The 19,793-nt window shown below is 38.9% G+C and overlaps 1 protein-coding gene across 15 annotated transcripts in view; it reads right to left on the reverse strand.

The window, feature by feature from the left end:
• Positions 1-19,793, reverse strand: part of LOC106082286 (uncharacterized) — a 453,600-nt gene that overhangs the window by 45,081 nt on the left and 388,726 nt on the right. For 3 of the 15 annotated variants that reach the window (XM_013244695.2, XM_013244734.2, XM_013244683.2), the window contains one exon: positions 539-5,098. The exons of 8 other annotated variants lie outside the window; for them this stretch is intronic. In XM_013244695.2, the coding sequence (XP_013100149.2) occupies positions 867-5,098 (4,232 nt within the window). In that variant the 3' untranslated portion in view covers positions 539-866. Of the gene's footprint in view, positions 1-538; positions 5,099-19,793 lie in introns of those variants that run through there. 4 more of the 15 variants (XM_013244726.2, XM_013244717.2, XM_059363388.1 and 1 more) reach the window with 4 other exon arrangements.

A 19,793-nucleotide genomic window follows, 5' to 3' on the forward strand; every position in this document is an offset into this window, starting at 1 on the left:
TGTGTATTACTATGCGACGTCTTTTTTTACAAGTGTGAATTAAAAAGAAGCGTTTTAACGCCGCAGAAGCGTTTAACCTGTTCTGAGCATCTGGTCTCAGATATATTACAGAAAAATGTAGCACAGTAGATTTTACAAGACTGCGAATCACCTTAGATATTCGAGGGAAACTGAAATCTGTTGGTATCCCCCTGGCGATATGCAGGGTTATTCTTCAAATAACAGATAATCGCAAATTAGGGCTGTGAACGCTCCAACCGTTGAATATAACAAAAGTTTCACTAATCGAGTTCATCATAACAGGCTACTGTCTAATTGGAAAACATATGATTTTAAATGAAATGACCCACTTTTACTACGAAAATCGCTATTCTTCTCTAAAGCCTGCTTTTCGTCCAGAACCAGTGGTTTTAAATACAATATTATTTACATCACACATTCTTAATGGCCTCTCAAGCTTCAAGGTTTATGTTCTCATTTCGCCATTTCTCAAAAAGGGGTTCATACTTCCATTATGTGGAGTTCTTAAGGAATATTTACATTCTACAAAAAAAAATTCTTTATTTTTGTTTTTCTGATTAAATGCAAATTTATTAATATATTATTTTTCGAAACTAAAAATTATAGACTGGAAGACAACTATGTTATTTAATGGAATGTTATATGTGATACAGTGTTCAAATCGACATTTCTTAAAAAAATTCCAATGATATACATAGGAAATTCTGGTATCCGGTCATTTGTATTTCTAAACAAAAGTGTCATTATTTCTAATCCATATACCTATCACAGTCAGTAGACTCATTAAACATGTCGTTTTGTTTTCTTTTCTCTATTGGCTAATTTTGATAATTGCTCCCGATACATCATTTATTTGGATTGTCATTGTTATCACAATTTGCATTCAATTGATCGATTATTGATTTAACATTGCTGGACGAACTGGAAGAGGCATCATTGCTCGAGGTGGTTGTGGTAAGGGAATTCTTCATGAGACCACTTGACATGGAATCCCATTGACGTATGGTCTCACGATCAATCTCAGCAGATTTATTGGATGATATATTGGAGGCAGTCTCGTCACGCAAAACCTCATACATCTCCCCGGTGAGGTCATCGGCAACCAAAATGTTCTCATTGAGCTGTACATAAACATCATGATCATTAGTGGCTATGGGTGGTGGTAGATCATCGTTTAACGATTGATCATCATCGGGACATACCTCATCGTAAGTGCGTTGATTATCCTCATCTCCGGCATCAAGATGATGGTGATGATGTTGATGTTGGCGTAACTTAAAGCTGGATCTAAGATGCTGAGAGACATTATCATTGACATAGGTCACATCACGGGAAAGGCGATGTTTGCGATTTTGACTCTCCGTATGGCCATAATCCGGAGATCTATTGACATTTGAACTGCTGGTGTCAGGTGTGGTTAGAAGAACTGCCGCATTGACTCGCGGACTAACCACAATACGATCGAGATCATCCAAAGAACGGGCATGTCTTTGAGACACTCGACGCAAGCTTTCCCTCCACAAGGTATCTTCTTCCCACAGCAGTTCACCACTAACGGGATTACCTAAAACCGTAGATTTTTCTGCATTATTAGAAGTTTTGGGAAAATGCCTAATGCCAGATGGATTGATTTGAGCGGCGGAATGGACCATACCACTATTGTTACCCATTTGTAAGTTGACATTTTTTGCATTGACATCCACCTTGCTGGAAATTTTACCAGACACCCCTGCAGAAGCATTAACGGTTAGCATGGACGTGGCTTGTGAGGAGGACGATGAGGAGGAGGACGATGTCGGTGAGGTGGTAAATGTTGTTGTTACTGTTGGCGTGGTGACGGGTGTGGATGTATGCTGTTGATACAGCAGGTTATTCGTTTGGTAGTTGTTAATTTTCAATGCGGGACTTTGTAACTGTTGCAAATGGAATGTTTGTGTGGTGCATGAGTGGTGCTGTTGGAAGGGCTCACCGCTCTTGAGGTTCTTGCCCGAGCTATAGCTGAGCTTTTCAATGTTGGTCTTCATTTTGTACAGATTCTTACTATCGATGGCCTGATCCTTGTCGGCCAATAGGTCCATGCTAATGCTATGTTGGGTCGTTGGCCTTTCGATGGGATTATGAATGTGATCTATGTTAGAGCCATGAGCATGAATGTCTCTCTGATTGTTGAGGGTGGTGGGGGTGCTCAAAAGTTCCCTACTACTGGCCAGCTCAGAATAATAGTAAGGGGCGGACTGTTCCGATATGTTGCTGTTGTTTCGTGAATGCATGGGAGTCATATAGCGCACAGGCGTAAGACTGGCAGCACCCAAGGCTTCAGTTAGTTTGGTTTCGGGACCGCCTAACTTTTGCAAAGAATCCGTGGAGGAGACAAAATTTATGTTGCCATAGAAATGTTCATCTTCATGATTGCGAAATATTTTTGGAGGTTTTATGAGATTCGTTAGAATTCCCGCTCCCTGAGCGGCTGCAGCGTCTGTTAGCAGATTACTAGTGGAACTGTCAAACTTGGTGTTGTGATAGACATAAATGTCATTATTTTGCAAGTTATTCAGGTAAGAGTCGAGATCAGCTGCATCCAGAGCATCCTCAAATTTCTCGCTAAGGGACTCGATTTCACTAATTGACTCCTGGGATAAGGGTCTTCTGGAGCGCTGGCGATCCAACTCCGAGTCGGAGCCTTGTCTGTGCCTAAGTTCCACGGTATCGGTTTCACTGCTGTTGCCAGTACCGGGTAAGGAATTCCTTGAATTTTGGGTCAACGAAGAGTTCGATTGGTAGCGAATGGGCGAGGCTATGAAGGAGGGAGAGTTCTGCTTTAATTTATTGTACAAATCAAAATCGGATGAGGTATTCGAACTATTGTCCGTCTGGAAACTGTAATTGGAATCGGACAAGGTCCTCTCGTGTTGTTTTAGCAGATGCAGATGAGGCGATTTGAGATTCTTCACCTTTCGAAAATGATCTGGCAAAGAGAGGCGACTGCTTTTGAGGGCCGCCTCGCTTTTGGGTAAATTCAGAGAAGTATTACTGGCATGCATTTTGGGCAATTGCTCATAGGAGATATCGAGCTTGCTGCCCGAAGAACTATCCCTACGCTTGACTGTATCATAGTTTTCGGAAGAGAAAATTTCCTCGGTCTTTAGTTCCTCCATGGGCGGTGGAGAATTGGGTATGGGAGGTGGTGAGACAATCTCGCTATCTGAACTCTCTATGCAGTTGTTCAAGGGAGTGGAGGCCCCCAGATAATAGGAGGCAGGTCTGAAAGTATCCGAAAGGCTGAACCTTGAGCGGCATCTCATCTTTTTAGAGTCCATGTGCTTCGACGACTCGTCATCGGCATCGGAGCTGTCCGAGTTGAGGACCATAGATGACTGGGAAGGTTTGAGAATGTCTGGCAAATCCTTGCGTTTTTGGTGGGAGCGTTCCTGTTGGCACTTTTTAGATTTCTTTTTCAAAGTATCCGTGGACTTCTTCAGTTTCTTGAGTGTGGAGGTCTTTGTGGGAGGTAATATGGCATCTTCCTTTGCAGGTTTCGAGGGCGTACATTTGCCACCTTGCAATTCCATATAAAGAGGTTCATTAAGAGCTTTCAACTGCTTGGGTTTGGCACCTCCTGCACCACTGCTTGGGCTAGTGCCTAAATTTTGACCTATGCACATAATTTCATAATTGGACTTGGAGTCATCTTCCTGCAATTGTTTGGTCATTTCCACATAATGATTTTCCTCTTCGACTTCTTCACGCGCTGCCTCCTCTTGGGTCAAATCTAGCAGAGAGACCATGAACATGGTACCTGTTGTCTCCGAATCTGTTTCGATTTTCTTTGGTGTCATGGGCAAGTAATGAGATTCGTCCAAAATCGAAAGATTTTCCAACGGTGTAGAGGGTTCGTTTTCATAGATTTGCGAAATTTCCTCTTCTCCTTCGTGGCTCTGAGATATGTTCATGGTAGAGCCTTCCTCAACGTCAGCTTCTTCGGCCAGAGCTTCATCTAGATCATCATCAGTGTACTCACAGGTGGTGTCCTCCTCCTCTTCATCAACTTCATCGGCCGCTTGATACAAGTCTTCTCTTGCTGCAACTTCATTTTTAAACTCTGCTATCATTTTAGAATCCTCCTGATCTTGGGTGGGAGTTTTCGATTCATCCTCCTCTTCTGTGACATCTTTATGCTTATCCAAATTCAATTGAAACTGTAAACGCTGCTGTTCCTTCTCCTTGAACCGTTTGAGGCCCATAAGCATGGGAGTGGCCTCAGCATCTTGTATGGCTTCTGTTTCACTTTTAATTTTTTCACTGTCCTCTGGCGTTTCATCAGCAGAATTTTTAGGGATTTCTTCCAAAGGCTGTATTTCAATGTGTTCGTAGCCGCTTGAAAGGGTTCTCGACTTAGCTGGCGTCAAGGTTTTCGTATTATATACCGGGACATAGGAGGATATTGGTGGAGATGTGGGTTCTGCCTTGCCTGCAATGTCTATGGCATTGGGTATTTTGGGTAGACTAATGCTGGTCAAAGCATCTCTTGGTGGCAACCCTGCTAAGTTCATGTCCGTAGGGTCCAAATTTACTGCCGGTTTAACATTAATAATTTTGGTTTTCAATATGGGCTTTAAGATGGATTTTTGCATTGGTCTTTTCTCTACAGTCTCGTCCGTCCATGGTCCCGTCTTGGCTAACGTATACGAAGGGGTCACTGTCCTAAACTGTCCTTCTTGTACTTCATGTTCCACTTGTCGCTGTTGCTTTTGCTGTTCCTCTAACGGCCTATCATTTATGGTAATCGTTTTTGACTTTGGCTTGGCTATTGCATCATTGTCATTGCTTGTGTATGCATCGAAAGTTTCTTGACCAGCGCCAGCGCCAACACTGCCAACAATGGGCAAGCCTGGCGAGGCATTGACTTTGGAAACTTGCGATTTTAGAATGGTGTTGGTAGTAGTAGTGGTGGTGGTGATGATGGTGTTGTTGTTTTTGGTTTGAATGCTACTTGTGGAGTTTTTGTTGTTGTTGCTATTGTTGGGAGTGGGGGCACGTAGCGAAGACCTTCCTGCCGGCGCTTTCGTAACTATTCCAGCTAAGTTGGTGGATTGTTTACGATTTTAGTTATATTTTGTAGGTATTTTTTCATTTCAAATGTTGTTTGGGGCAAATGTTTTATACATTACAATTGACATTCAGTCATCCCAAATAAATAAAAAGAGAAAAAAGAAAAATGCATAATTTAAATTTAACAAAAAATTAAAATACAATTATCTCAAATTACAAAATAATGGGTAACTTTTCTGGAAAATTGATTGATGATTTTTAGTGCGTACCAAAAATTTCACAATTTAGTTTTCTATAGTTAAGATTGTTATAAGAAACCAAATAAAATTACAGTAAAGAAAAGAAAACCTTTCACCCAAGGATTTAATTTTTTGAAAAATAAATTAAAGCAAACAAATTAACTACAACAAATAAAAACAGATAAAGAAATGGAAAAATGGCATGAAATTTAAAACCATCAACCCCAGAAAAAAACGGTAAAAGAAAAAAAACTAAGTTATTAATAAAAAAAAACAACAAAATATTTGTAATCAAAATCTAAAACAAGAATTTTCATTTGTGATAAATGAGACATAAACAAGTAAACAGGCATTAAGTTCGGCCCGGCCGAACCCACCACCTCGCGTATATATTAAAACCCCCTTCCGGCACAATCCGGTGAAAATTGGATAACTTATGCACCCAAATTCGACACGAATATTGAGTGGTCTAATAAATGTAAGGCACTGTTGAATTTTTTTTCAAATTTCAACAAAATCTGGTAATAAATAAAGCTTTTATGAGATTCAGACCCTTAATCGGCACATCGGTCTATATGACAGCTATATCTAAATATAGACCGATCTTTACCATATTTGGGTCAAATGGCGGATGGCCTAAAACTACTTACAGTTTCAAATTTCAGCGAAATCGGTTAAAAAATTAAGCTTTTATGAGCTTTAGACCCTTTATCTGGAGATCGGTCTATATGGCAGCTATAACTAAATATAGTCCAATCTGAACCATATTTGGGACAGATGTCGGGAGAACTAAGACTACCCACTGTTTCAAATTTCAACGAAATCGGGTAATAAATAGAGCTTTTATGGGCTTCAGACCCTTTATCGGGAAATCGGTCTATATGGCAGCTATATCTAAATATAGTCCGATCTGAACCATATTTAGGTCCTTCGTTAAGAGGCGTAAAGCTACTGAATTTTTCGGTTAAAAAATAAAGCTTTTATGGGCCTTAGACCCTTTATCTGGAGATCGGTCTATATGGCAGCTATATAGGCTTAAGATAACCCTCTGCTTCAAATTTCAGCAAAATCGGGAAATAAATAAAGCTTTTATTGACTTCAGACCCTTAATCGGCAGATCGGCAGCTTTATCTACAATAAATATAATCCGATCTGAACCCCATTTGGTTCCTATATTAGGAGGCGTAAAATTTCTTAATGTTTCAAATTTCAGCGAAATCGGTTAAAAAAATAAAGCTTTTATGGGCTTCAGACCCTTAATCGGGAGATCGGTCTATATGGCAGCTATATATAAATATAGTCCGATCTCAACCACATTTGGGTCCTATGTTAGGAGGCGTAAAACTACTCAATGTTTCAAATTTCAGCGAAATCGGATGAAAAATAAAGCATTTATGCAAATCGGTCTATATAGCAACTATATCCAAATATGATCCGATTTGGCCCATTCAAGAACTTAACCAGCGTGCATCAAAAAGTCGTATCTGTGCCAAATTTCTGCTCAATATCTCAATTTTTTAAGGCTGTAGAGTGATTACAACAGAAGGACGGACAGACGGACAGACGGACAGACACACGGACATCGTTAATTATTTTTTTAATGTTAAAAAGCCTCTATGGTGGCTCTGCAGAAGAGTGCATCTTACTTCACGTAGATGAAGGAGGGACTGATAAGACTGACTGCTTAACATTTCATCGAAATCGGATCACGATTGAACTAATTTTGAGTTCAAGAAATTAAATAGTGAAATTGTCATATAGTGGAATAGACAAGTTGATCAACGTGCATCGCACAGTTATAGAAGGGGCTAATGTTAATTCAAATATTATGGAAATTGAGTGAAAAATGTGACCTCTGCCTCATCAGGAAAATAAATCGGAAGATCTCTTTATATGTTGGTGGGACAAATTAAAAAGTGTGCACGATACTTGGGGTTATGTAGCCTACAAATCTTGAAGTGATCGTAGAGTGGAGCGGTGTGTTTGCATTTCGCTCCTCAAAAAATATCCTTATCTCGGAATTGGTACTACCTATTATGCAAAAATGTTAAAGCCTTTCAAGATTTATCTCAAAATTGGGCCTTTCAATATCTGCTATGGTGGCATCAGACCGTAGTATGTAGTTCGCCCCTTTGATAGGTGTGGGTGCCCTGGCACCTGCTATCGAGAGTAATGCTTCATGCGCACAACCAGTTGTCGGACTAATGAATGAGAAAGAGACGGATAAACTAGAGCGATGCGCTATTCGCCCCAGCTTTTAAGTAAAGATGGTGTTTCTGATTTAGATTCAGACAGCGATGGTGTAAATGAAATATGTAGTAAACACAGCCAAATCGAGAGATGAGGACAGCAGGATGACGGCAGTAGTGAGCGAAGGCTTTGTTTTGCTCACAAGAAGTCCGAGAAATTAATCCGGGGCATGACGAAGGGGAGTATGCACCGGCAGCGCAAATGGGTGAAACTGCAGGATGCTGGTAGGGGAAAAAATTACATTCCAAGCACTTCTGCGGAACCTGGAAAGAGAATCAGATATCCCGAAGAGCAGAAAACTGCAAAACGTTGAAAAAGAGCTTCCCGCTTTCAAGTAATCTGGGAAGACCAACTCAGCCATCCCTTAATGGAAACTCCAGACAGTGTCCTGCGGAGGAAGATAAAGTCGGAACAGGAACGAAGAAAGCGCACAAGGCCCATGAGTCTTCATGGAGGGCTGTGACTTCCAAAAGATCGACACAGCTTTGACGGAAGACGAAAATGGTAGCCGAAAAAAGTAAGGAGCCGCCCACTTAACAGAGACGAGCTGACGTATGTTGTCATCGATATCAGCAGTGCATCCGGTAGGTTCCACCAGATCATCGGTTCCAAGTGGAGGATATGGTTAACGAGAATTCTTGATTTTCAAACATGTGTGAATCTCTGAAGAGGATCCACCCATGCAAATTATTTTGCGTCAGCGGAATGTATTGATACCGTCAAAAAACTCGTTGGAAATATCCACACTCTCTGGGGTGCAAAGGTCGACCTGGTGAGAAAGATGTACATCCCCCAGCTCGCAAAGGCGACGGTCTTCATCAAGTGATGGGACAGCTAATTTGCAATGGAACGCATGGTGGCAAGAAAAACTAAGGTTAAGTCGCGGAGAAATGGGATGTCTTCCACAGGGCGAAGAAGGAGGAAAGAAATCTCTTTGTGGTGGGCATTGATCAAGTTTTGCTTAATGGTGTTATATGGGACTAAGGCTGTCTTTTTCAAGACTAAGACTAAGAAAGGCAAAATCCACATACGGAGACATCAGGCAGTGCAGTGGCAGAAGTCCCAATACCGCCTAACGAATAAGGGGCCGACGACGATCGCCGACTTTCTCAACATTGGGAAGATTACGATAACCAAAGATCCTAATGTTAAAACATCGTGTAGTGCAGGGACGGGATATTCAATACAGCCTAACGAACAGGGAGCTGACAATGGAACCATCACCGCCTTTCTCAAGGTTCGGAGAACTAAGGCAGTTAAAGATCCTTATATAGGCAAAGATCCTTTTATTTTAACATCAGGCGGAGCAGTGAGAGGAAAAACAATGAACTTAGATAACCCAAAGCCTTTTGGCTCGACACAGTCCGAGGTACGAGCATGGGCGACGAGCGCGCGCGTAGCGCTGTGGAATAGTGAAACGGTAGGTTTTACGACGAAAATCCTTTAGGGAAATCCGAATCGTGAAAAGACGAAGTTATTGCTGAAAGGAAGTAAGAAGGAGGTCAGTTTACGGCAAGTGATAGCAAGTGTATAGCATGTGGGGAAGATGATGAGACATTTTCATTGCACGGCTTTCGCGGCTAACAAACACCGCCACCTATGTGGGAGCACAATACCAAACATGAACCCACTTAGTATTTAAAGTGCACACCAAGCTGGTGTATGTCCATAGTGGCATGGGACGGATGAACCTCCGGCCACTCTTGGGGCGGCCCTATGAAATTTTGTCCCTTAGTTTAGTATCAGATTCGTACTTTACACCCAAATATCTTTCCTTCAATTTGAATATTGTGCATGTCCCTTTGAAGTGAGTCTTTTTCTTCCATTTATCAAACCCAAATTTTGATATCGGATATGAATTTCTGAGTTACTATAAGGGTGCAATGAAAAATTTGATATATCGGTCCACTCCATTTCAAAAGATTGAATCCATAAACTAAAATCACCCAATTTACACCTATAGTGTAGGTGTTAATACCTTAGTTGGCAATGCATAGTGGGAAAAAATCGAAAAAAAACTAGTAAAAAATATGCCGTGTGAGAACGTATAGACATATATCTTTAAAATTTGAAATGGTTAGAGCTGAGCTGTTATAGAGATTGTGTGCAAAGTTTTAAGGTCTTATGTTGTCCGGGCGCCTTTAGGCAGGCCCCTTAATTTGGTCACTTCGGTATTTTAAAAAATTGTTCCGGCTGCCAAATCTTCATTTGGTGAAATATCAAATGGTGAAATATTGAAATTGGTGAAATCATCAAGAGTTTTGGGGACCATTTCCCAGTTGGTGGGTGCATCAACAAGCAAAATTGTCGCAACTAAGGCTCAGAAAATCCAAGCGTAATTGTGAAAACTCTCTCCATTCTCAACGTGTTAATGTGTGGCGCGGTTTATGGTCCAGCGGGGTCATTGGATCTTACTGTTTGAAAATGAGGTTTGATCAACAGCTACGGTGGAATGGATTGTTCATTCGAGAGATGATTAATGATTTTTTATGGTCGGAGTTGGATGGTATTGATCTAAACAACGTTAACTTTTAACAAGACGGCGCTACGTGCTACACAAGCAACGAAACCACTGTTCTTTTACTGGACAAGGTTCCAGGCCATGTTATCTCTGGAAGATGTGACTAGACCTCAAAGACATTGTGATGTTACGAAAACATAAGGCATTGGAAAATTTAATGAAACGTTGTGGTGGTGGTCATTAATATACCCACCACCAAAGGATGGGAGTATATTTTAATTTTTGTCATTCCATTTGCAATACACAAAAAATCCATTCTAAGACGATCTAGCTATGACCGTCCGTCTCTCCTTTGAAATCACGCTACAGTCTTAAAAAATGGAGATATTGAACTGAAACTTTGCACAGACTCTTTTTTTGTCCATAAGCAGGTTAAGTTCGAAGATGGGAATATATTTTAATATAGCCCACATATAGACCTATCTATCGATTAAAGTCTTAGGCCCATTAAAGCTACATTTATTATCCGATTTCACTTAAATTCGGGACAGTAAGTTGTGTCGACATTCTTGTTTATAACGGCCCGGATCGGACCCGATTTAGATATAGCTGTCATATAGACCGGCCTCTCGATTGAGGGTCTAGGGCCAATAAAAGATTTTTTGTACGATTTCGCTGGAATTTTGGACAGTAAGTTATGCAAAGCCTTTTGACATCCTTATTAAATTTGGGTCAGATCGGTCCAGATTTGGATAGCTGTCATATGGACCGATCTCTCGATTTAAGGTCTTGGGTCCATAATAGGCGCATTTGTTGTCTGATTTCGCAGAAATTTGGTATAGCGAGTTGTGTTAAGCTCCTCGATATTTCTGTTCAATGCAGCTTAGCTCGCTTCAGATTTGGATATAACTGCCATATATACCGAAATCCCGATTTAAGGTTTTAAACCAATACGAGGTTAATTTATTAACCAATTTTGCAGAAATGAGGCACAATGAGTTGCGTAAGGCCCCTCGACATTCGTACCGAGTATGGTTAAGATCGGTTTTTATTTCGACATAACTGCCATATAAACCCATCTTTCAATTTAAGGTCTTGAGCCCATAAAAGGCGTATTTATTGTCCGCATTCACTGAAATTTGGCATAGCGAGTTGTGTTAGGCTCCTCGATATCCCTTTTCAATACTGCCCAGATCGGTCCATATTTGGATATAACTGCCATATATACCAATCTCTCGAGTTAAGGTTTTAGACCCATAAAAGGTCAAGATCGGGATATATTCGGATATAGCGGCCATATGTGCCGATCTCCCGATTTAAGTTCTTGGGGCAATAAAAACACATTTATTACTCGATAACGGTACTTCGGTGGATACACAATATCAGACATGAACCAACTTAGGGGAGTGGCATTGAAAACAATTAAGGATTTTGTAAGTAGCACGGATTTCCTAACTTAAAATTTTCTTTTTCGAGGTTACTTTATAGTTCTTGGAGCGCACAACAAGCCGATTACTGGCTTAGGTGTATGTCCATAGAGGCATGGGGCGGATTAATATCTGCATCCTCTTTTCAACCTAACCTAACCTAACTCGATTTTGCTGAAATTTTTTCACTAAAGTTCAGATAGGTCTATATTTGGATATAGCTGTCATATACAATACATATACCGACCTCCCGATTTAAGTTATTTTTAAACCGATGAATGTGGTACAATGAGTTGTGTTAGACCATTACATAGATCCGTGTAACATGATCTAGAGGGCAGAGTGGGCCTGGGGATCTACATTGAGAACCCAGGGACTGAGATCTGTTTTAGACTGCCTGACCATAATACGGTCCTAAAGGCGGAGATCCGGGCGATCACGTAATGCGTGAGGTGGTGTGGTGCTTACCCGAGGACGTCGAGTGTAAACTACTTTATGGACAGTAAAATTGCAATAAGGGCTATAACAACCAGGACGGTAAGGTCAAGACCAATCTTGCAGTGTAAGAATGAGATTAACGCTTTCTCTGAGGATAGCAAAATTCGCATCGTTTGGGTGCCGTACCACAACGGAGTAAGGGGGAATGAAAGGGCAGACGATTTGGTGATGAAGGCCAGAGGACTGGCGTCAATAAACTTGGTTAAGCCGAAGCCTTTCGGGTCGACGTAGTCCGAGTTAAGGGCATGGGCGATGGATGTGTATGCAACCCTGTGGAACAGCGAAATGGGACTAGGTATCATAACGGGATGCGTAGGACTACGAGTTCACTTATGTAAAGTCGGTGCGGCAATGCAGGGAAGATGATGAGACGATGGATCATTTCCTTTGTCATTGCCCGGCTTTCGCTTCTAACAGATACCGGCACTATACCAGACATGAACCAATTTAGGGTAGTGCCATGGAAAACAAGTAAGGATTTTGTAAGTAGCACGGAATTCCTACCTTAGATTTTCTTTTTCGAGGTTACTTTTTTTTTTGTATTTAAAGCACACAACAAGCCGATTACTGGCTTAGGTGTGTGCCCATAGTGGCATGGGCGGATTAATATTTGCACCCTCTTTTCAACCTAACCTAACCTAATATGGATAAAGCTGTTATGGGTTCATAAATGTTGCATATATTCGGGGAGGTGGGTATTCAAAGTTTAGCCCGACGGAACATAATGCTTTTTTACTTGTTATTATTAACGGCATACCTTCCTCTTTACTATACCATAAACATTCGATTATTTATGTCAAAAAATTTTTTGAATACGAAAATAACGCCTCTTATTGGAAACCCCTTTATATGAATCCAAGTATCTGGATCATGTCCAGCCCTTAAGCGGGAAGTGTAGATCGCAACAATAAAGGACACAAATATAAGGTCTTTGGCACTAGAGTAATCATTTGATATATTCATTTGGGTCCCTGTAAAAACAAATCCAAACTTTCATGTAGGCCGAGCAGGACTATGTTGTACTCAAACGAAAGGACAAGTGGCTGGGCAATAGAATACAATTTTTTCAAAAGGACATTTTACGGTATAGCTAAGCACACCGGTCTAACTATACAATAGAAAGAAGTATTTGAGTGTAGCGGATAAGTTAGAACTTTTAGTAGACATGTGAATATTGATGGATATTTTTGCACCATCATGTAGCAAACCGTAATCAGCAATATACAGGGTGGCTGATGAAAGCCGCTACCAAAAAAAAATGTAATAACTTTTTTTCTATTTAATAATAATAATTTAATAATTAATTTAATTAATTAATTAATTAATTTAATTAATAATAATTTAATAATTAATTTAATAATTTAATTTAACATGAATAAAAGAAAAATGTATTCCATACACCGAAAAAAAAAATGTAGCAATATTCATCATTGTAGCAATATTCATCAGCCACCCTGTATGTACTTTAAGGGGATTCAAAATGCGGTATCTCTCATCCAATCCAAAATAATTAAATAACTTAACAATAGCATGAAGCTACATATGAATTTACCATACAGTTCCAGCTACTCTAATATTTGTTTTTAAGAATATAAAATTAAAACTTTGAAAGTAGAATATAACATAAACCTAATTTCTGCTCTCTATGAATTGAATACCCTAAATAAAAAAAAAAAACTAGATTAAGCAATAACTTGTCTTGAGATTTTTGAAAATTTTTAATCATTATTACTTGATTCTAAATAATTTTATTTTTTTACATTTATTTTTATTTTATTTTAATTTTTTTAAATAAAATAATATTTTATATCACTTTTTTTCACTTCATTGAATTTTATTTCCTTTTATGCATTGGTATTGAAAATAATCGCTGATTACTAACTGTTTATTATAGTTTCTGCGGTGTTAATTAATTATATTGTGTGGTTATATATTTAAAGTGGTGATATCGATTAATTTGAAAAACTAATTATCCATTATTTGTTATAAAATGTTCTATTGCTCCATTTGATGTTTTTGATGGTTATACGCACGGCAGGAAGGTTCAATAGTTGTTGGTGTTTTAATTTTTTTTTATCGATTTTTGTAATAGTGGATTAGCATTTGTGGGTAATATTGAATAGTAGCTTTTAGCTATTACATTATTGTGATATTATATACAAAACAAAAGAAAAAACACATAACTGAAAAAATTCGAAATAAAAAAAAAATAATGGCAAATAGAAAAATAGTGGCGATAGATGAAGTAAGCAATATGAAAGAAAAATATATTTCAAATCATAAACACGGACCTCAAACCATAGAGACAATGATTAATCCAAAAGCTAGTATTTGTGAGGATAAATGCTGTAAGCGGAGGTGCAGTTAATACGAGTGCAACTGCAGTTATGCAATTAAAATGGTTGAAACCATAATTCGTTCATATTTTATTTATTTTCGATCCATTTTGTTCAGTGTTATTCAACTCATTTATTACAACCTCCACCATAGGATGGGGGCATACTAACTTCGTCATTCCGTTTGTAACACATCGAAATATTGGTCTAAGACCCCATAAAGTATATATATTTTTGTCCGTCCGTCTGTCTGTCTTTCTGTGGAAAGCACGCTTACTTCGAAGCATTAAAGCAAGGCGCTTGAAATTTTCCACACAAACTTCCTATAAAAGTGGTCAGTTGGAATTGTAAATAGGCCAAATCGGTTCATGTTTTGATTTAGCTGCCATATAAGCCGATCTTGGATTTTGAGCTTCTAGAGGGCGCAATTCTTATCAGATTTTGCTGAAATTTTGAACGTGGTGTTTTGGTATGACTTCCAACAATTCTGCCAAATATGGTTCAAATCGGTCTATAACCTGGTATAGCTGTCATATAAACCGATGTGGGATCTTGAATTTTTGAGCCACTCAAGGGTGCAATTCTTATTCGATTTGGCTGAAATTTTGCATGGGGTGTTTTTGTATCACTTTAAACAATTTTTTTTTTGTATGGTTCAAATCGGTTTATAACCAGATATAGCTCCCATATAAACCACAATTCTTATCCAATTTGGCTGAAATTTTGCATGAGGTGTTTCGTTATGACTTCCAACAAATTTGTCACGTATGGCCTGAATCGATCTATAACCTGATAAAGCTCCCATATAAACCGATCTTCCGATTTTACTTCTTGAGCCCCTATAGGACGCAATTCTTATCCGAATTGGTTGAAATTTTCCACAATTATTTCTACTATGGACGCCAAAATTGAACTTAATTAGGATCTCATATAAACCGATCTTTCGATTTTACTTCCTGAGCCTTTATAGGACGCAATTCTTATCCGGATTGGCTGAAATTTTACACAATTACTTCTAAGAGTGTCTCCAACATTGAAATTAATCATGGTCCGAATTGGACCATAACTTGATATACCTCTAATAGCATAGCAACTCTAGTTCATTATCCTTTGTTTTCCTAATAAGAGATTCTGGGCTTGTCATACGCGATCTATGGTGGATGTTATATAAGATTCGGCCCGGCCGAACTTAGCAAGCTTTTACTCGTTATGTATGTATTTAGACTATATATCGATTTGAAATGTCTAGACTAGACTTATTGATACACGGATAATAGAGATTAACCACGCTTAATAGAGGTCCAAAAATAAAAACACAGCATGCCGGTTAATAGGGGTAACCGGTTAATGGAAGCCCAGATAATCGATGTTTTAAATTTCATCAAAATCGGATGAAAAATGCTCCTTTTATGAGCTCAATACTCAATATAGGGAGATCGGTCTATATGGCAGCTATATCCAAATATGGTCTGATCTGGAAGATATTCAACAAAAAGGTTTAGAGGGGTACCGGAACTCGCTGTGCCAAATTTCATTGAAAAAGAATGAAAAATTCTCCTTTTATAGGCTTATTGCACAATATCGGGAGTTCGATATATATGACAGCTATATCCAAATATGGTCCGATTTGTACCATATTTAAAAGGAAGAGTGTGGGTCTACCAGAACACACTGTGCAAAATTTCATCGAATTAGGGTAATAAATGGATCTTTTATGGCCTCAATACCGTATATCGGGAGATTGGGTGGTCGGTCTAAGGGCAGCTATATCCAAATATAGTCTGATCTGAACCGCACTTTACAGAAATGAATAGGGGTCTACCAGAACTCACTGTGCCAAATTTCATCAAAATCGAATGAAAAATGACCAATTTATTGCCTCAAGACTTTAAGTCTGAATCTCGGTCTATATAGCGGCTATATATAACTAAAATCTGATTTTATGAGATCAGAAGATAAGGTTTATATACAAAGAATACGAAATCATTAAAAACTTTTTGAAAAATGTTTTTAACACCCAAGATGTCTGCAAAATTATAAATACATAGCTTTTGGATATAAATGGGTAAATACCCGGGTATTTATCCAACTTACCAGGTAAATACCTTTTGGGTATTTACCCATCGCCTATCTCTACCCATGAACATTCCATTACGGGACTAGGGCAAACTTCTCACAAATCACTTAGTGCTGTCCGATAACAATGTTTAGCTCAATGATAAGGTGCCTCCTTTTTATAGCCGAGTCCGAAGGGCGTGCCGCAATGTGACACCTCTTTAGGGAGAAGATTTAACATGACATAGTACTTCACAGATGTCGCCAGCATTAGGAGGATATAACCACCGCTGAAAATTTTTCTGATATTCTCGCCAGGGTTCGAACTAGGCGATCAGCGTCATAAGCGGACATCTCTGTGCTACGTTGGCCTCCGACTGTCATAACTGTATACGTTATCGATATTCCCCATTGGTCAAGGTTTTTAATTAAAAAAGAAACCATGTTTCAAATTTACCTTAATCTCAACACACTTTGTGCCTTTTCTTGACAGCTTTTGATATGCCTAAAGAAACGTCCAACTTTTTGGGGGTAAATTAATTAGCAAAATCTTAAAAATACCTTTAATTAGCTTACTTTCTTTTCAACTTTATTTATCCTGCTATTCATCTTCTTGAGGATATGGCCCTAATATTTCTCAAACAAACCCGCATCAGAAATAAAATCCTAAAAGATTTGTCAATGACATTTGTCGGTTTGATTTCCATCCTAATCGGGGATAAATTGCTTAGTGCAGATTAAACCTTTTGCACTTCTTTGTACACAATCTACAAATCATTTCCTTAGATGAAGGAAATTAAGGTTTAAGGCTAAGATGCAAGAAATTATCCTTAAGCAAAATGTAACAGTGTAACAAGAAGGCACAATAATTTAAATAAAATTTAAGTACCCGGCAAAAAAGAAAAGGCTACTAAATTAGTTGAAAAAGCCACATCAAAAAAAGAAAGTTCAAAATAAGAGAGGGAGAGAGCGAAAGAGAGAGAGAGAGACAGGAAGTTAAAAAAGGAGGAAAAAGAAAAACAAAAATACTAGGTTTTCAGCTAGAGTAACGATAAACGCTTGGGAAAGTGAGTTAAAACCAAAAGCAAAAAAGAAAAATGGGTTAAAATCATAAATAAAATAAAGAACCACAACTAATCCCTTCTCAAAGGATTTGGTGTGTTAAGGCCAAAATAAGTAAATAAAGTAGGCAGACACTTTACAATGATTACAGGAGGGGGATAACAAACTAAAACAAAAACATTTGATTTGTATAAAAAAAAACAACAGCACCAACAAAAAATCTGCTGAAAGAAGTATTTGCGAACTAGTGGTAGTAGTTTACAGTGCAAAGAATTACAAAGTAGAGGGGAGAGATAGAGTGAAGGTGGATAGCTGGCATACAAAATAGGAAGGAAAAGGATTTTCATTTTAAATTTTTCATTTAAAAGCACACGAAAAGTTTATAGGTAAGAGTAGGTATGTAAGTGTATTCATGTGTATTTATGTTGTGGTCTAGTGTTGTGGTTGTGTAATGATGGGGCTACATAGGGACGAGTCGAAATCTCGGAAAATGTACCAACTTAAATAATATGACTATTATGGTAATATGGCTCAACTAGCGGTTGAGAAACACTTGGTATAAAAAAGGCAGCAAGACTTTTGTTAAGTGAAGTCTGTGGATGTGTTCACTCTAACTAACGCTTTGTGTGTCAAGAATTATTTTAAAAAAGTTAACTGAATGTGATAGGTCAGCAATTCTGATTGTGTTTTCTTAAAATTTGAAACAGATTACATTTTGGCATGGCTGGAAGCCTATTGAAATTGAAATAAATCGCCGAAAACAGTATAAAACAAGAAGCAAAATCGGGAGATAGGTTTATATGGGAGCTCTATCAAGCTATTGTTCGATTCAGACCATATTAGACACGAATGTTAAAAGTCATGAGGGAAGCCGTTGTACAAAATATCTGCCAAATCGGATGAGAATTGCGCCCTCTAGAGGCTCAAGAAGTCAAGATCCGAGATCGGTTTATATGGCAGCTATATCAGGTTATGTACTGATTTGAATCTTACTTAGCATAGTTATTGGAAGTCATAACAAAACACTTCATGCAAAATTTCAGTCAAATCAGACGAAAATTGCGCCCTCTAGAGGCTCAAGAAGTCAAGACCCAAGATCGGTTTATATGGCAGCTATATCAAAACATGGACCGATTTGGCCCATTTACAATCCCAACCGACCTACACATATAAGAAGTATTTGTACAAAATTTCAAGCGTGCTTTCGACAGACAGACGGACATGGCTAGATCGACTTAAAATGACATGACGATAAAGAATATATATACTTTATGGGGTATCAGACGCATATTTCGAGGAGTTACAAACAGAATGACGAAAAAGTATACCCCCATCCTATGGTAGAGGGTATTAAAATTCTAATATTGCGCAATTTGTTGTTAACTATGCATTAATCGAACACATATTTGTTTCGACCAAGTATTAATAATAGCCAAGACGCGAAAGCCGGGCATTGGCAGTAGAAATGCTTCAAAGCACAGTGGGATGAGATGGATAAACAAGTAAAAGTGTGCTAAGTTCGGGCGGGCCGAATCTAATATACCATCCACCATGGATCGCATTTGTCGAGTTCTTTTCCCGGCTTCTCTTCTTAGGCAAAAAAGACCCATGATCGGCTTATATGGCAGCTATATCAAAACATGGACCGATATGGCCCATTTACAATACCAACCGATCTACACTAATAAGAAGTATTTGTGCAAAATTTCAAGCTGCTAGCTTTACTCCTTGGAAGATAGCGTGCTTTCGAGAGACAGACGGACGGACGGACAGACGGACGGACATGGACAGATGGACATAAAATGTTGCGACGATCAAGAATATATATACTTTATGGGGTCTTAGACGAATATTTCGAGTAGTTACAAACAGAATGACGAAGTTAGTATACCCCCCATCCAATGGTGAAGGTATAAAAATATGCGATTTGCGAGCAGGTAGAGATAAATTTGGAATAGTTAAAGCTGAATTTATAACGAGATAATGTAAGGTCAGAGGGCAACCCATCGGCGATCCCAACTCTTGTTAAGGATGATCAGGTATTCACTGACCCGGATGATAAAGCTAATCTACTGGCTGAAATGTTTGCAGGAAATTCTTCCTTGCCGCTTAGTAATCAACTACTCCATGTGACTGATAGTGTATCTAGTTCGATGCCTCAGATATTATTTCGAACACGTGGAGTTACAAGAGTCCTTGCGGATCTCGATAAATCTCCGAGACCGGACGGTATATCAACACTTGTCCTTTGTAATTGTTCTTCAACGCTTGCTCGTCCACTACGCAACTTTTCCAACCTTGCTTACCGTGCGGAAGTTTTCCCAGCGCGTTGGAAGGTTGCGAACGTTCAGCCCGTTCCCATAAAAGGTGGGGCGAACAACCCTGCGAATTACCG

Source organism: Stomoxys calcitrans, chromosome 2 (genome assembly GCF_963082655.1).
Source record: "Stomoxys calcitrans chromosome 2, idStoCalc2.1, whole genome shotgun sequence".
Lineage (NCBI taxonomy): Eukaryota > Metazoa > Arthropoda > Insecta > Diptera > Muscidae > Stomoxys > Stomoxys calcitrans.